At 43.0% G+C, this 15,881-nt stretch overlaps 1 protein-coding gene across 2 annotated transcripts in view; it reads right to left on the bottom strand.

Annotated features, from left to right (window-relative positions):
* Positions 1 to 15,881, bottom strand: part of gas7b (growth arrest-specific 7b) — a 625,036-nt gene that overhangs the window by 363,696 nt on the left and 245,459 nt on the right. For both annotated transcript variants that reach the window (XM_072483098.1, XM_072483099.1), the window contains exon 2: positions 8,161 to 8,281. In XM_072483098.1, the coding sequence (XP_072339199.1) occupies positions 8,161 to 8,281 (121 nt within the window). The remainder of the gene's footprint in view (positions 1 to 8,160; positions 8,282 to 15,881) is intronic.

Raw genomic sequence — 15,881 nt, forward strand, 5'->3', positions numbered from 1 at the left:
ACGAACCTCGCACGACATGGCACGACTCCATACTCTCCCTTGGACTGATCTGTTCCCTGTAAGAACACTATTCACGATGCCCTATGCTGCTCGTTTGGCCCTTGCTTCGCACTGTAACCAATCACTATTTGTTGATGTATCATTGCCTATTGATTATTCTTATTATTTTGTCTACTATGTATGTTCTGTGTACGTTCCCTTGGCCACAGAAAAATACTTTTCACTGTATTTCGGTGCATATGACAATAAATATCAATCAATTGGGTGGTTAGGTGGATTGGCCATGCTAAATTGCCCTTAGTGTCCAAAAGGGCTAGGAGGGGTTATTGGGTTATGGGGATAGGGTAGAAGTGAGGGCTTAAGTGGGTTGGTGCAGACTCGATGGGCCAAATGGCCTCCTTCTGCACTGTATGTTCTATGTATGTTCAATCAGTCAATCCTTCTATACCCATGCAACTGTCAAACTGCTTTATGAAGGACAAAATTGTACCCACTCTACCACTGTTCTGGCAGCCCATTCCAGATGCTCACCACCCTGTTTGTGAAAAAATTTCCCCTCTGGTCTCTTTTGTATCTCTCTCCTCTCACTTTAAATCTATAATGGTTTCCCCCCTATCCTCAGATGTGACCCCCGCTTTGGACACACCCACCAGCGGAAGATCCTTCTTGCATCTACTCTGTCTAGTCCTGTTAGAATTGTATATGTTTCGAAGAGATCCCCTCTCATTATTCTGAACTCCAGTGACAGCGAAGACAATCAGTTTGGTAAATCTTCACTGCGCTCCCTTTAGAGCAAGAATATCCTTCCGCAGACAAGGAGACCAAAACTGCACACAATATTCCAGGTGTGGCCTCACCAAAGCACTGTAGATTTGCAGCATGACTTCCCTGGTCCTGTATGTGACTCCTCTCGCAATGAAGGGCAACATACCATTTGCCTTCTTTACTGCCTGCTATACCTTCACGCTTACTTTCAGTGACTGGTGTACGAGGACACCCAGGTCTCATTGCACATTCCCTTCTTCTAATTTATGGCCATTCAGATAATAGCCTGTCTTCTGTTTTTGCTACTGAAGTGGATAACCTCACATTTATCCCAATTAAACTGCATCTGTCATTCATTTGTTCACTCAGTCAACCTGTCCAAATCACACTGAAGGATCTCTGCATCCTCCTCACAGTACACCCTCCCACCTAACTTTGCATCACCAGCCAATTTCGGGATATAACATTTTGTTCCCTCATCTGAATCATTAATATATATTGTGAATAGCTGGGGTCCCAGCACCGATCCCTACAGTACTACACTGGTCACTGCCTGCCAATTTGAAAAAGACCCATTAATTCCTACTTTTGTTTTCTGTCTGCCAACCAGTTTTTGATCCATCTCAATACACTACCCCTAATCCCAGCGTACATGTCTTCAGAAACCCAGAATATTGCCTGAGGTTATTTGTATTTCCTGCACTCGGAAACATCCACTGGTTGCTATTTGTGTGAGCTTCAGTACAGATAAACAACTCATGTTTTTTTGTGGATTTACTGGCTCATGGGGATTTTCTCCCAAACACAGACCGTTAGGCCCACGAGCATGAACTGAAAGTTGTAACTTTCGAAGGGTTAGCTATGCACAAACCTCATTCTTGCACAGCCGCTTCAGTGCAGCTTTGACTCCATGTCGCAATGTTAACAGGACAAATCAGGAGCACCATCAGATTGTGGAACCACTTCCTCTGGACAGAGTTTGGCAAAGCAAAGGGTGGAGGGGTTTGCCTCCTCATCAACTCTTCCTGGCGCGTGGATCTGGTGACCCACTGCTCCCCGGACCTGGAGTACCTGACCGTGAAGTGCCGCCCATACTCTCTTCCACCTGAGTTCACTTCAGCCATTATCACAGCGGTCTACATCCCACCCCAGACAGAAGCGAAGAAGGCGTTGGATGAACTGTACCCAGTTATGAACAACTACAAAACAGAACACCCAGAGGCCTTGTTCATGGTGGCCGGGGACTTCAACAAGACCAACCTCAAGAGTGTACTGCCAAAATTCCACCAGCACATCTCCTGTCCCACCAGGGGCGACAACACTCTTGACCACTGCTATTCAAAAATCAAGGGCGCCTACCGTTCCATCCCCCGACCGCACTTTGGGAAATCAGACCAGAAGACGGTGCTCCTTCTCCCGGCATACAAGCAGAAACTCAAGCGGGAGAATCCAGCTAAGAAGGTCATGCAGTGCTGGTCCGAGGAAACAGAAGAGCTCTTACTGCTTAGAGACAGTGGACTGGTCCATATTTAAGAACACTGCGGCCAACTTAAATAAGTATGCCACCACCGTCACAGACTTCACCAGCAAATGTGTGGACGACTGCGTGCCAAAGAAAGCAGTACGTACGTTCCCCAACCGGAAACCATGGCTCAATCACGAGATTGACTCCCTACTGAAGGACAGGTCGGAGGTATTCAAGTCAAATGACCCTGACCTACAAGAAATCCAGGTACGACCTCCGCAAAACCATCTGAGATGCCAAGAGAGAATATCAGACCAAGCTAGAGTCACAGACAGACTGTTGGTGATTGTGGCAAGGCCTAAACAACATAACGTGCTACAAAGTGAAGCCAAGCAGCATCTCCAGCAGCAGCGCCCCCCTCCCCGATGAACTCAATGCATTCTATGCTCGGTTCGAGCAGGAAACGAACAATCCGCTGTCGAGTGCCCCAGCAGCCCATAACTCACCCATACCCACCATCACAGCTTCCGAAGTCAGATCGACCTTCCTGAAAGTGAACCCTCGGAAGGCGACGGGATCCAGACAGAATCCCTGGTCATGCACTCAGAGCCTGTGCGGACCAGCTGGCAGATGTGTTCGCGGACATTTTTAACCTGTCCCTACTCCACTTCGAGGTCCCCAACTGCTTCAAGAAGGCCACCATCAAACCGGTGCCAAAGAAGAACCAGGCAACGTGCCTCAATTGCTACCATCCGGTGGCCCTGTCTTCAGTAGTAATGCAGTGCTTCGAGAGGTTGGTCATGAAGCACATCACCTCCATACTCCCAGAACGCCTTGATCCACTGCAATTCGCATACCATCGCAACCGGTCCACAGCAGGTGCCTTTTCCCTGGCCCCACACTCATCCCTCGAGCATCTTGACAACAAGGACTTCTACATCAGATTCCTATTTATTGACTACAGCTCCGCCTTCAACACCATAATCCCAGTCAAGCTCATATCAAAGCTCTAAAACCTAGGACTTGGCTCCTCACTCTGCAACTGGATTCTCGACTCCCTGACCCACAGACCACAATCAGTAAGAATAAACACCTCCTCCATAATAGTCCTCAATACCGGGGCCCCGCATGGATGCGTACTTAGCCCCCTACTCTACTCCCTGTACACACACGACTGCGTGGCAAAATTTGGTTCCAACTCCATCTACAAGTTTGCTGACGATACGGCCATAGTGGGCCGGATCTCGAATAACGACGAGTCCGAATACAGGAGAGAGATAGAGAACCTAGTGGAGTGGTGTCGCGACAACAATCTCTCCCTCAATGCCAGCAAAACTAAAGAGCTGGTCATTGACTTCAGGAAGCAAAGTACGATATATACCCCTGTCCGCATCAACGGGGCCGAGGTGGAGATGGTTAGCAGTTTTAAATTCCGAGGGGTACACATCACCAAAAATCTGTCCCACATCGACGCTACCACCAAGAAAGCACAACAGCGCCTATACTTCCTCAGGAAACTTCGAAAATTTGGCATGTCCATATTAACTCTTACCAAGTTTTACAGATGCACCATAGAAAGCATTCTATCTGGCTGCATCACAGCCTGGTATGGCAACTGCTCTGCCCAGGACCGCAAGAAACTTCAGAGTCGCGAACACAGCCCAGTCCATCACACAAACCTGCCTCCCATCCACTGACTCCACCTACACCTCCCGCTGCCTGGGGAAAGCGGACAGCATAACCAAAGACCCCTCCCACCCGGCCTACTCACTCTTCCAACTTCTTCCATCGGGGAGGAGATACAGAAGTCTGAGAATACGCACGAACAGACTCAAAAACAGCTTCGTCGCCACTGTTACTAGACTCCTAAACGACCCTCTTATGGACTGACCTCATTGATACTATACTCCTGTATACTTCATCCGATGCTGGTGCTGCGTAGTTACATTGTGTACCTTGTGTTGCCCTATTCTGTATTTTCTTTTATTTCCTTTTCTTTTCATGTACTTAATGACCTGTTGAGCTGCTCGCAGAAAAATACTTTTCACAGTACCTCGGTTCACGTGACAATAAACAAATCCAATCCAATCCAATGTAAAACATGCCGTCATAATTCACCAGGTTCTCGGAATCCATTGAAAAAACAGCACCCCACAATTCATAAGCGATATTATTCAGTTTAGAATTACCAGCACAGTACTCAAAAAAGCTATGCAGTTATCTTTAGGTAAAATAAGATACAGAAAACTCCACAGAAAATAAAATTTGAATTCCACAGCATGTTTCCTGGTAGAATTTCTCTGCAGGGTCCCTTCTGCACAGCTGACTGGTTGACTGAATGTAATGTTATTGCAAAGGATTAGAATTACCCAATGGAAAATGGAGAAGGGACCACTTTCTCGGAGAATTATTATCACTGGATCACAGGCTGCCAGTGTTTGGAAAAGAACAAAAGACCAAACAAAATAAAACTATCAGCATCTTTAAAGGCAAAGGGCCAGAATTATTTGTGTGCTTAGCTTCAGAGGTGATGGTGGTACAGCAGTACCATGAACAGCTGACTGCACCTAACAAATAGAGCAATTCAAAGAAACAAAGGCCCATTAAAGTATTGTCATCAGGCTGGATACAAGCCAGGATCTAGAACCAAGTGCAAGAGGAACAATTAGCAATGTAGAGCTGAGCGATCGCAGTTAATGCACCAGAAAAAACACAAATGGAAAGTAATCATGGTGTTCATCACAAATTTGACCTTTAAGAATTGTCATTGAATTAAAAGGCAGGGTCAAGATTAATAATTAAACTGAAAACAGTGAAGAGCTGATAGTCACATGACCTGCCTGGCCACTATGGAAAAGGGTAGGTACAACTATATTGTAATATTATACAATAACCTTTCAAAACAGACCCAACAACGAGATTACGATATGAAACCTTTGTGATCTGGAGATTTAAGTGTTTCCTTTCATTGAAATCAAAGAGAAAGAACTCTTCTTTCCTGAAACTTAGCCAAGACAAGGCCAGATAAAAGACTAAATGAAGCCATTGTTAATATATCGCACACAATTATTTGCAGCAAGTGACAAGTTGGTGCGCCTTCTAGGGCCCAGAAGAGCATTCAAACTATTGAACAAAAATATTGTGCTTGCATCATATTTTGTAGGATCATAATTTCACAGCACTAGAGGAGGTTTGTTTGGTCCAGGAGATCTTCAATAACATTTAATTTAAAAAAAAAACTATATTTGAAGATAGTTTTCACACAACCCATCCAAACATTCCCTATTAGCAGTTCAACATATGGACTTTTCGAACACAATCATTTCTGTGCAGATTTCTCAAGATGCTTATCAAACATGCACACTTTCTATTGCATTGGTCTATGAAGAGTTTTGAAATATAATTTTAAAAGAAAACTAATGATCTAAATCAATGCAGTCAAAGTGATTGCACAAGAATGAAAGGAGAAGCAAAGAGTAGAAACATATTCAAATTCTCTCCGCTACCTGCTATTTGGATACAAATCAGGTCCAACTTGAGGGCTAGCACCAGCTGGATGAGATTCAATAAAAAATTTGGAGGTGGGAGGGGGGAGAATAAATTCGAAGAAAACGATCCAAATGGATGCTTGCCTCAAATCTGCACAAGCTTGTTGTCAGAGGTATTCTGTAACAATTTGTTCATTGCTGGACTGGCTCATTGCCTAGCGAGGAAGATTTGCTGACTATTGTATGGCACTTCTTTAGTGCGAGATGATTCTTATGAAAATCTATAAACAATGATTATTATCACAAGCTACGGGAATAAGATGACAAGTGAAACATTTCTTTCATCACAAAAAGTAATGGAATTTTCAAACAGATTATCAGGACAACCACTTAAGAGGGAAGTGCAAATGGATTGGAGGGATGATTAGATGTGTTTATTCAGCCATTCAGAATTACATAAAGATGTAAAAAGAAATAGGAGGAGTAGGCCATTCAGCCCCTCAAGCCTGCTCCCCATTCCAGAAGATCACAGCAGTTCTAATTGTGACCTCAACAGCATTTCCCTGCATGGTCCAAATAAGTTTTGACTCCCTTATAGATCAAAAATCTATCGAGCTCAGTTCTGGATATGGCCCAGCTTCCAGTCCTTTGTGGCCAAAGGATTCAATATTTCTGCCCGGTTTGAGCTGGGGATCTTTTCATATGTTAGGCAAATGTGATAACCACTGCACGACAGAAACCCTTTGGGGCCACAATTATTCACAATATATATATATATATATATTTTAAAAAATAAATTTAGAGTACCCAATTCATTTTTTCCAATTAAGGGGCAATTTAGCATGGCCAATCCACCTACCCTGCACATTTTTGGGTTGTGGGGCCAGAACCCACGCAAACACGGGGAGAATGTGCAAACTCCACACAGACAGTGACCCAGAGCCGGGATCGAACAGGGGACCTCGGCGCTGTGAGGCTGCAGGGCTAACCCACTGCGCCACCGTGCTGTCCTTTTCCCAATATATATTAATGATTTGGACGAGGGAAGTCAAAGTTGCCAAATTTGCAGATCACACGGAAATAGAACATAGAACATACAGTGCAGAAGGAGCCCGTTTGGCCCATCGAGTCTGCACTGACCCACTTAAGCCCTCACTTCCCCCCTATCCCCGTAACCCCTCCTAACCTTTTTTGGACACCAAGGGCAATTTAGCATGGCCAATCTACCTAACCTGCACGTCTTTGGACTGTGGGAGGAAACCAGAGCACCCGGAGGAAACCCAGACACGGGGAGGACGTGCAGACTCCGCACAGACAGTGACCCAGCGGGGAATCGAATCTGGGATCCTGGCGCTGTGAAGCCACAGTGCTAGCCACTTGTGCTACCATGCTGCCCTAAGGCAAGGTGGGAAGGCAAGTGGTGAGGGTGACACAAAGAGTCTCCAGGGGGACATAGACAGGTTAGGTGAGTGGGCAAAAACTTGGCAGATGGAATATAATGTTGGAAAATGTGAAGTTATGCACTTTGGTAGGAAGAATAAAGGAGCTGAATATTAGTTAAATAGAGAAAGACAGGAGAAAATTGCAGCACAGGGGGATTTGGGGATCCTCGTGCATAAATCACAAAAAGCTAGCATGCAAGTTCAGCAGGTAATTAGGAAGGCAAATGGAATGTTGGCATTTATTTCAAAGGGAATGGAGTAGAAAAATAGACAAGGCACAATAATACTATGAACTGTTTTTGTCCCTTTATCTAAGGAAAGATATACTGGCAGTAGAGACAGTCCAGAGAAGGTTCACTAGATTGAGCTTGGCTATGGAGGGCTTTATTTACGAGGAGAGGTTGAGTTGATTGGGCCTGTACTCATTGGAGTTTAGAAGAATGAAAGGCGACCTTCTCGAAACATACAGGATTCTCAGAGAGCTTGACAGTGTAGATGCTGAGAGGACGTTTCCTCCTGTGGGAGAGTCTAGGACCAGAGGGCGTAATCAAAGAGTAAGGGGTCACCCATTTAAGACAGAGGCGAAGAGAAATTTCTTCTGTCAGAGGTTAGTGAATCTGGAATTCTTTACCACAGAGGGCTGTAGACTCTGGGTCGTTAAATACGTTCAAGGCCGAGATAGACAGATTTTTAATCAAAAAGGGAATCGTGTTATGGGGATACGGTGGGATAGTGGAGTTGAGGATTATTATCAGATTAGCCATGATCTCATTGAATTGCAGACCTTCCTCTGCTCCTATGTTTTATCAAAACAAGGGCTTGCCTGTGATTTGAACATGGGACTTCTCATGTTTCAACCTATATGTCCATAGCGAAGATCATACCCCAGACCAACATGCTAAATTCTGTAAACAGGATGAATCTATTAGACCTAGGCCTTTCCAGTTCCTAAAACATCTTCTGTTCCTATGACGAATGATCCATCATTAATGGGACTTACCATTTGTGTAAGTATTGACATAGTACTTCCGACCCTGTGGTGACATGTAGCATTGCCAACCCTGTGGCAGAGGAGTGTGAGACATTTCCTCAATGGTCTGTGGACTTATTGATGCAGGTTTCTGTCAAAGACAAGCACAAATATGCAATTATTTCCAAGACTGTTGTGCCTAAGCAATGCATAGATTCCAGCATAGTAAGCTAATAAAATTTGTCAAAATACAGTAATGCCATCTGATTCTATGTTCATGCACATGTAAAAGCTCATTGAAGACCCAAGTGTGCTATAGTTGAAGGTTAGTGGAACTTATACCAAAGTAAGTTTAACAGTTACACTATTCGAAGAATCACAGAATTGTTACAGTGCAGAGAGGCCATTCGGCCCATTGTCTCTGCACTGGCTCTTTTCCCCATACCCCTGCACACTGTTTCTATTCAAGTAATCTATTCAAGTAATCATCTAATGCCTCGACTGGACCCGTCTCCACCAGTGCATTCCAGACCCAAGCCACTTGTGTGAAAATGTGTTTCCTCACATCACATTTGTTCTTTTCCAAATCATTTTAAATCTGTGCCCACTCATTCTTGGTCCTTTTGCGGGTGGGACAGTTTCAACTCTGACTAGCCCCCCTCATGATTTTGAGCATTTCTAACAAATTCCCTATTAGCCTTCTTCTCTCCAAGGAGGGCAGTCCCAACCTCTCCAACCATCCTGTAAACCTCTCTCCAATCCTTAATGCAGTGTGGGACACTAAACTAGTTTTGTATTGATTAATCACCAAATATTTTGTAAGCAAACAAAGAAAAAAAGATTTGACTTTGCCAAGTGGGTATCAGTGACTATATCATTTTGTTCTGATCTTTGCTTGTGCTCCATCGTTCTAAGTGATGGCTTTGATTTTATTGTCCAGCAATCCTCTGTTGTAATGTTGCCTGAGCCACATCAATTGTTTCAGTCAGAATTATTTGTGTTCACCGTTAGATTCTCCTCAGTTGTCATGTCATAAATTTCTATTCTACAAATGAACATGTACAGCGACTACACTTCAAGAAATACATTATTGGCTTTTCAGTGCTTTGGAATAGCCTGATGATGTATAATTTGCTATTTAAACACAAGCCTTTCATGTACATACAATGAAACTAATTCTTCATTACTCCTGTATGAATCCTGTCCAAAATGCCAGTTTCATTGATGAGACTGTAAAATGTTGAGGAGTCAGCACATGAACTTATGTGTTAACATTCATTCCGCAACTTATAACAGGACAAACTAAAGATCAAGATATTGCCCAATGACCCAAGTAAGTGATGGCGAGAGTAGTAACAGTGAAAAGGGAATTGGGGGGAAAGAAACCTGTTATTAAAAAAAATTGCTGGGCTAATGAGACTCGTTTGGATAGATCTTTCAAACAGCTTGCACAGACACGATGGGCTGAATGGCCTGCTTATGTTCTGTATTCATGCTGCGATTCCCTAACATGCTCATTGGATACAGCATAAACATTGAAATCCGTTACCATAACCTTTTCTCGGGAGCTTCTGAAAAGGAGAAGGGTTGCTGAATTCCCACTCCAGAGAGTAAAGCACAGAATCAATGCAGTACTCCAGTGCAGTATCGAAGGAAAGCTACATTACTGAAGACAGTGTCTTTTGCGTGAGATTTGAAAGCGGGTGCCCTATCTGTCCTCTCAGGCAAAGGATTCCATGACACTCTGCCAGAGAAGAGCAGTGGTGTTCTCGCCATTTTCCTGGACAATATTTACCTTTCAAGTATCACCACAAAGACTGATCAGGTAGTTAACAGTGAGGTCGAGTGTCTTGGGTGATGGGAAGATATAGACGGGGTGGTAAAATGGGCAGAAAAGTGGTAGATGGAATTTAACGCTGAAAAGCAAGAGATGATACACTTTGGAAGGAGTAATGTGACAAGGAAGTAGTATTCAATGAATAGCCTAACACTGGGAGGTTCCGAGGAATAAAGGGACCTTGGAGTGTTTGTCCGTAGATCTCGGAAGGCAGAAGGGCAGGTTAATAGGCTGATGGAAAAGGCTTATGGGACACTTGCCTTTATCATAGATTACAAAAGCAAGGTCATGTTGGTGTTGTATAGAACTTTGGTGAGGCCACAGCTGGAGTACTGTGTGCAGAAAGGTTAAGTAGACTTGGGTTTTCATTGGAACAGAGAAGACTGAGGGGCAACCTAATCGAGGTGTACAAGATTATGAGGGGCATGGACAGGGTGGATAGAGAGGACCTGTTCCCCTTGGTTGAAAGTTCAGTTATGAGGGGACGCAAGTTCAAGGTGAGGGGCTGGAGGTTTAAGGGGGATTTGAAGAAAAACTGTTTTACCCAGAGCGTGATGATGGTCTGGAATGCACTGCCTAGTAGGGTGGTACAGGGGGTTGCCTCACATCCTTTAAAAAGTACCTGGATGAGCACTTGGCACGTCATAACATTCAAGGCTTTGGGCCAAGTGCTGGCAAATGGGATAAGGTAGACAAGTCAGGTATTTTTCATGCATCGGTGCAGACTCAATGGGCCAAAGGGCCTCTTCTGCACTGTATTATCCTACGATTGTGGTCAAAGTCACATTGCCGTGACAACTTGCTATGTGCAAGGTGGTCCTGAATGTCAGACATTATAACAATGATTAGACTTCAAAAATACTTCATTAGCTATAAAATACAGATATTTAGAGACTGAAATACATTGTGGGCGATTCTCTCTTCATCATGATAACAAAGTGATGAATCCAAAATTAAACATCTCATCTCCTGATACCACTTTAGCAAACCTATTCCCTGCCTACAGCATGCACTCACATTACTTTAAATCAGTGAGCATCTGTTTCCCATTTCAACGTGGTCAATGTTTTCCATATTACTTCTCAACCCACTGTTAGCAAACAATCTTGTTAGAGCCAGTTTTTGCATCATATTGACATAGAGAACAGTGTTGGTTTGAAGCTGTTGATCTTGGGGCCAGTAATGTGAGAGCTCCTCAACACAGGCCAATTTGGTCAAACAGGTTTGTGTTCCACGTGATCTTCCTCTCCCACCCCTCTCCAACTAACCTCAACAGAACATCCTTCTATTGCTTTCTCCTTCATGTATTTATCTATTTGTAAAACATTGCCAAGCTTCGCACTGAACAATACTGCCCAGGAGATCAGAGTTTTCATTTCTGATTCAGTTTGCAACTCACTGTCAATTCAGTACTACAGTTCTCATAGTGATTAAGATCAAAGAGGGATTCCACTTCTGAGTGTGCCCTGCTGGGAAATGTACCTGTGTGAACCTAAGATGAAGAGAGAATGAGGATAAATTGTCCTGCCACAGTGGCAATTGATGAACTCAAACACACTAGTGATCATAATGACTTTGGTCTCTTCAGTCAAACATTTCACATCTCTCCTGATATTCAATTGTCAGGAGAAATAGCTAACAGCTATTTGGGAGGGTGGCACGGTAACAAAGTGGTTAGCACTGTTGCTTCACAGCGCCAGGGTCCCAGGTTCGATTCCTGGCTTAGATCACTGTGCGGAATCTACACGTTCTCCCCATGTCTGCGTGGGTTTCCTCCGGGTGCTCCGGTTTTCTCCCACAAGTCCCGAAAGATTTGCTGTTAGGTGAATTGGACATTCTGAATTCTCTCTTTGTGTACCAGCACAGGCGCCGGAATGTAACAACCAGGGACTTTTCACAGTAACTTCATTGCAGTGTTAATGTAAGCCTACTTGTGACAATAAAGATTATTATAACAGGCAGCTGAATTGGCAATTCACATTTTACACTATCTACCAAAGTCAAAGTTATCCCCATTGCTTGTGCACGTGTCAGCAAGGGCCACTTAGTTAAGGTACAAGATTGGGGTTGGACCTGCAAGAATTGGTTCCATCGATGACAATTATGTCACATAATGTAACAAACATTCCAAAGCACTCCACATACAAGTAAACAGACACAAATTGACACGGTGGAAAAAAAAGATTTGGGACAGGGTGACCATAACAGAGAAATGGATATCGAGCGGGTCTTTAAAGGAAGATGGAGATACAGCAGTGTTTAAGGATGAGTTCCAGAGCCTGGGGCTTGGCAACTGAAGGCATAGAACCAATTTGGAGGGTGGATGGGAGGGGTAAGAAGAGGGGGGTCACATATGGCTTCAGGAGCAAAGGAAATCAGAAAAATCACAAATGAAAGGTCAAGTTACAAGTATTGTTAATTAAGTTAACAACCGTGATACGATAAAATACAATTTTTTCCAAGTTTGTTCTTGAGTGATAATACGGTGGGTTTTAATTGCTTTCAAAATGCGTTATTTGACTCAATACAATTGACAGCAAGAGAATGTTTATTGGTGATATCAGGCATGTCACAAAAGTGTAGCATTGCATCTCTCATACCATGGTAAAAGGGTGTTAACAACGAAGTTAGACATTACATGATTTAAAATGCAACAATGAAGTCTAGCAGAGTATTTGTTGATTTTGCAACGCTGGTTCAAGAAAGCTGATTTTTATTTAATGGCACTTGAGTTCCAAAATTTATACTGCAGCTTCAAGATTGAAGTGAACCATAAATCATGATAAATTGCCTTCTTTTCACATTGATCATCACTGCAGAATATTGGAACAAAAGGGAGCATTAAGCCATGTCAGATTTAACAGTTACATTTAGTCCAGCAAAGACAACATCAACAATTCATGCCTCAATAATAATAGTGAAGTACTTTAAGTAAAAGATGCTAAATGAAATGCAATCTCTCTTTTAGTCACTGAAATAGGAATACCATCTTTTAGATTCATCCATCTAACCATTTCCCTTCTCAACATCGCACACATAATTTTGTACATCACTCTATTGTTCACAATTAGAAGCTTAAGGGCAATCCAATTCTATTAAATCTGGAACAGGTTTGTTACTTGACCAATCAGAACTTTAGTGCAGGGCCAAGGCTCATGGAAACAGTGATTAAGGGGAAATCAAACAAATGATACTCCTAAATGTATTTTAGATGGACTTTCCTTTGAAAGCAGAGGACAGACTATTTAGCGACATGCATTCAAACACAAGCTCGTCTATAGGCGGCACGGTAGTGTTTTGTTACCAGTGTGGGAGGTAACATGTGCTACTCAATCCTTGGTTAGTGATGAGGTATTCGGAATCCCGATGAAGAAAATTCAAACTCTTCCAGTAGTAACAAAAGGTTTATTGAGTAACTACAACAATATTTACACGAGTTCTTTACTTTAACTTTGATACTAGTGATAAGGTTAACAAGATCGAACTATGGTAACTATACGTAACCTCACTGGCCATTTAAACTAGTCTGTTGTTGCTTTGATCACAGTGCACCCAAGAGAGAATGAGAGAGACAATGTGGCTGCCTTTTATACCCCTGTTGGTCCAGCCCTCTAGTGATCATGTAGTGCTACTGATTACACATTAGCCCCTTGTGTACATGCACGCATAGAGATCACTTCAGGTAGCATAGTGGTTAGCACTGTTGCTTCACAGTGCCAGGGACCCAGGTTCGATTCCTGGCTTGAGTCACTGGCTGTGCATAATCTGCACGTTCACACCATATCTGCATGGGCTTCCTCCGGGTGCTCCAGTTTCCTCCCACAAGTCCAGAAAGACTACTTGTGCCACTAATAAAGATTACTATTATTATATTTGAAAATGTAACTGGACTTCAGAGCCTGGAGGTTGTGCAGCACAAAGTCCATGGGCGGGATTCTCCATCCCGCCAGACCCGTTTATTGGCGCGGCACGCCCCCACGTGCAACGGGATTCTCCGCCCCGGTAGCAGGCCATGGGTTTCCCATTGTGGCCATCCCCACGCCTTGAGAAATCCGCAGGCGTGCGTGCGCTGCCGGCGAAGCGGAGAATTCCGCCCCATGAATTTTGCAGTACTCAGGTGCACAATGCGATAATAATGGCATTTTGAGAGCCAGGCACCAGCAAAGGACTTAAATACATTCATACAGCTAAATGGGAAGCAAAGAGGAACCTTTTCAAAATTACCTTTAAGAAATAGAACCTAGGTTTGCTGACACTGGAGCAGGTAAGGAAGACTTAGCAGTCCATAAACTCCAATCTACTGGAAGAGTTTGACATTATTGTCGCAATTTGCACAGGAAGTTGGTGAATGTTTCATCTAACTCGCAATCAAACACTTGCTGACAGCTGCTTTTCAGTACTTTGCTCAACATGTGAACTGACTTTTTAATATGCATATTTTTAAAACATTTGATGCTGCAATATACTGAACCAAGAAACTTTTATTGTAAACAGTTATATTTAGAAGTACCCAGATGTCTGCGTTTGTGCATTCGTTCTGCATTTGGATTAGTTAAACTAAAATGCAGTTCTAAAACTTAAACAGGCATTAAAGTACATCAAAATATATAGTGTGTGTATCAGTCACATCATGCACAGCAAGCATCATGTCTCAAAAATTATGTATTCATCAATTTCTTAGTCTATTATGTGTTGTGGTGGGTGAATAAATATAGAGTATCGGTGAAAAAAGAGACAAGCTATCAAAGCAGTGTGTCTCACATATGCTTGTTAGAAGCCACACATATTCACACACAAAGCCCTGTCCTTTGCAGACAGAATGTACATGTTCGCACATTGTTTTTTTTTCCAACTTTAAAGCTTGGGGAACAGTCATTCCCTGGTTCATTCCCCAGGGCAATGCCTTGACCAGAGTTGACCTCCATGATTTGAATTTGATCAAAGCTAGGCAGTTAAGTGTTCCATGCTGCATTCTCCATGGCAACACCTTCGCCAATTGAGTCCACTTGCCAACCAATCAGCAATCACATCTCATATATAAATTGTTGCTCCCCTATACTGTTGGTGACATTGACCTGATGAGTGCAAGAAAAAAAGCTTTGACAGAATGCCTCTTTTTTTGTCAGCAATACTCAAGTTCTGAACTACCAAATAACTAGAATTCTATTTTTGTGATGATAACACCATTTTTCTTCGGAGAGTTGACAATGACTTTGAAAGACAGGACTTGGGAGCCCAGCAGAAGGTCATCAATATTCGTTGGGAATCCAAACACACAAGCGAAAACCAGCAGTAGTTAGTTTGTCCAATGTGCACAAATGCTGCTTGCAATTGGATGAAAATGTGTAAGAGGTTGAATAACAGCAGATCGTAAAAGCCAAATTGCTTTTAAAATTAATGATGGGTATTGGATCATTTTGTTTCATTAGCAGAAGTCAATCATATGGGTAAAGATTTATTGGCTTACGAATTTAATTAAGCGTAAAGATCTAAACAAATGCCTGGCTAATCCCATTCATGCAAGCAATCCCACATTTGTTGTGAATTGTGATATTTCCTGAACTAATGCAACAATTATTAAGAGCACATATTTAAGTAAACCAGCCTGTGGATCATCCTGCTTTTTAGATAGAAGTGCTAAATAAAATTAGAAATTATTTGTCATACTTCATTATCTTATACTGCCTTTGGTCACATATCTATTCTTCCATACGCATGAATTTGCTCATCCTTCGAACATCAGACGCCTGTTGAACGTAATCATGACCCCATCTGGGGAGAGAATACCTGAGGTGATCATCTCCCTGGATGCAGAAAAGGCCTTCGACAAATTCGAATGGAAGTACCTCATAGAAGTACTGGAGCGGTTCACCGCTTGGGTGAAAATCCTGTTCAATGCTCCCACAGCGAGCGT

Source organism: Scyliorhinus torazame, chromosome 18 (assembly GCF_047496885.1).
Source record: "Scyliorhinus torazame isolate Kashiwa2021f chromosome 18, sScyTor2.1, whole genome shotgun sequence".
NCBI classification, from domain to species: Eukaryota; Metazoa; Chordata; class Chondrichthyes; order Carcharhiniformes; family Scyliorhinidae; genus Scyliorhinus; species Scyliorhinus torazame.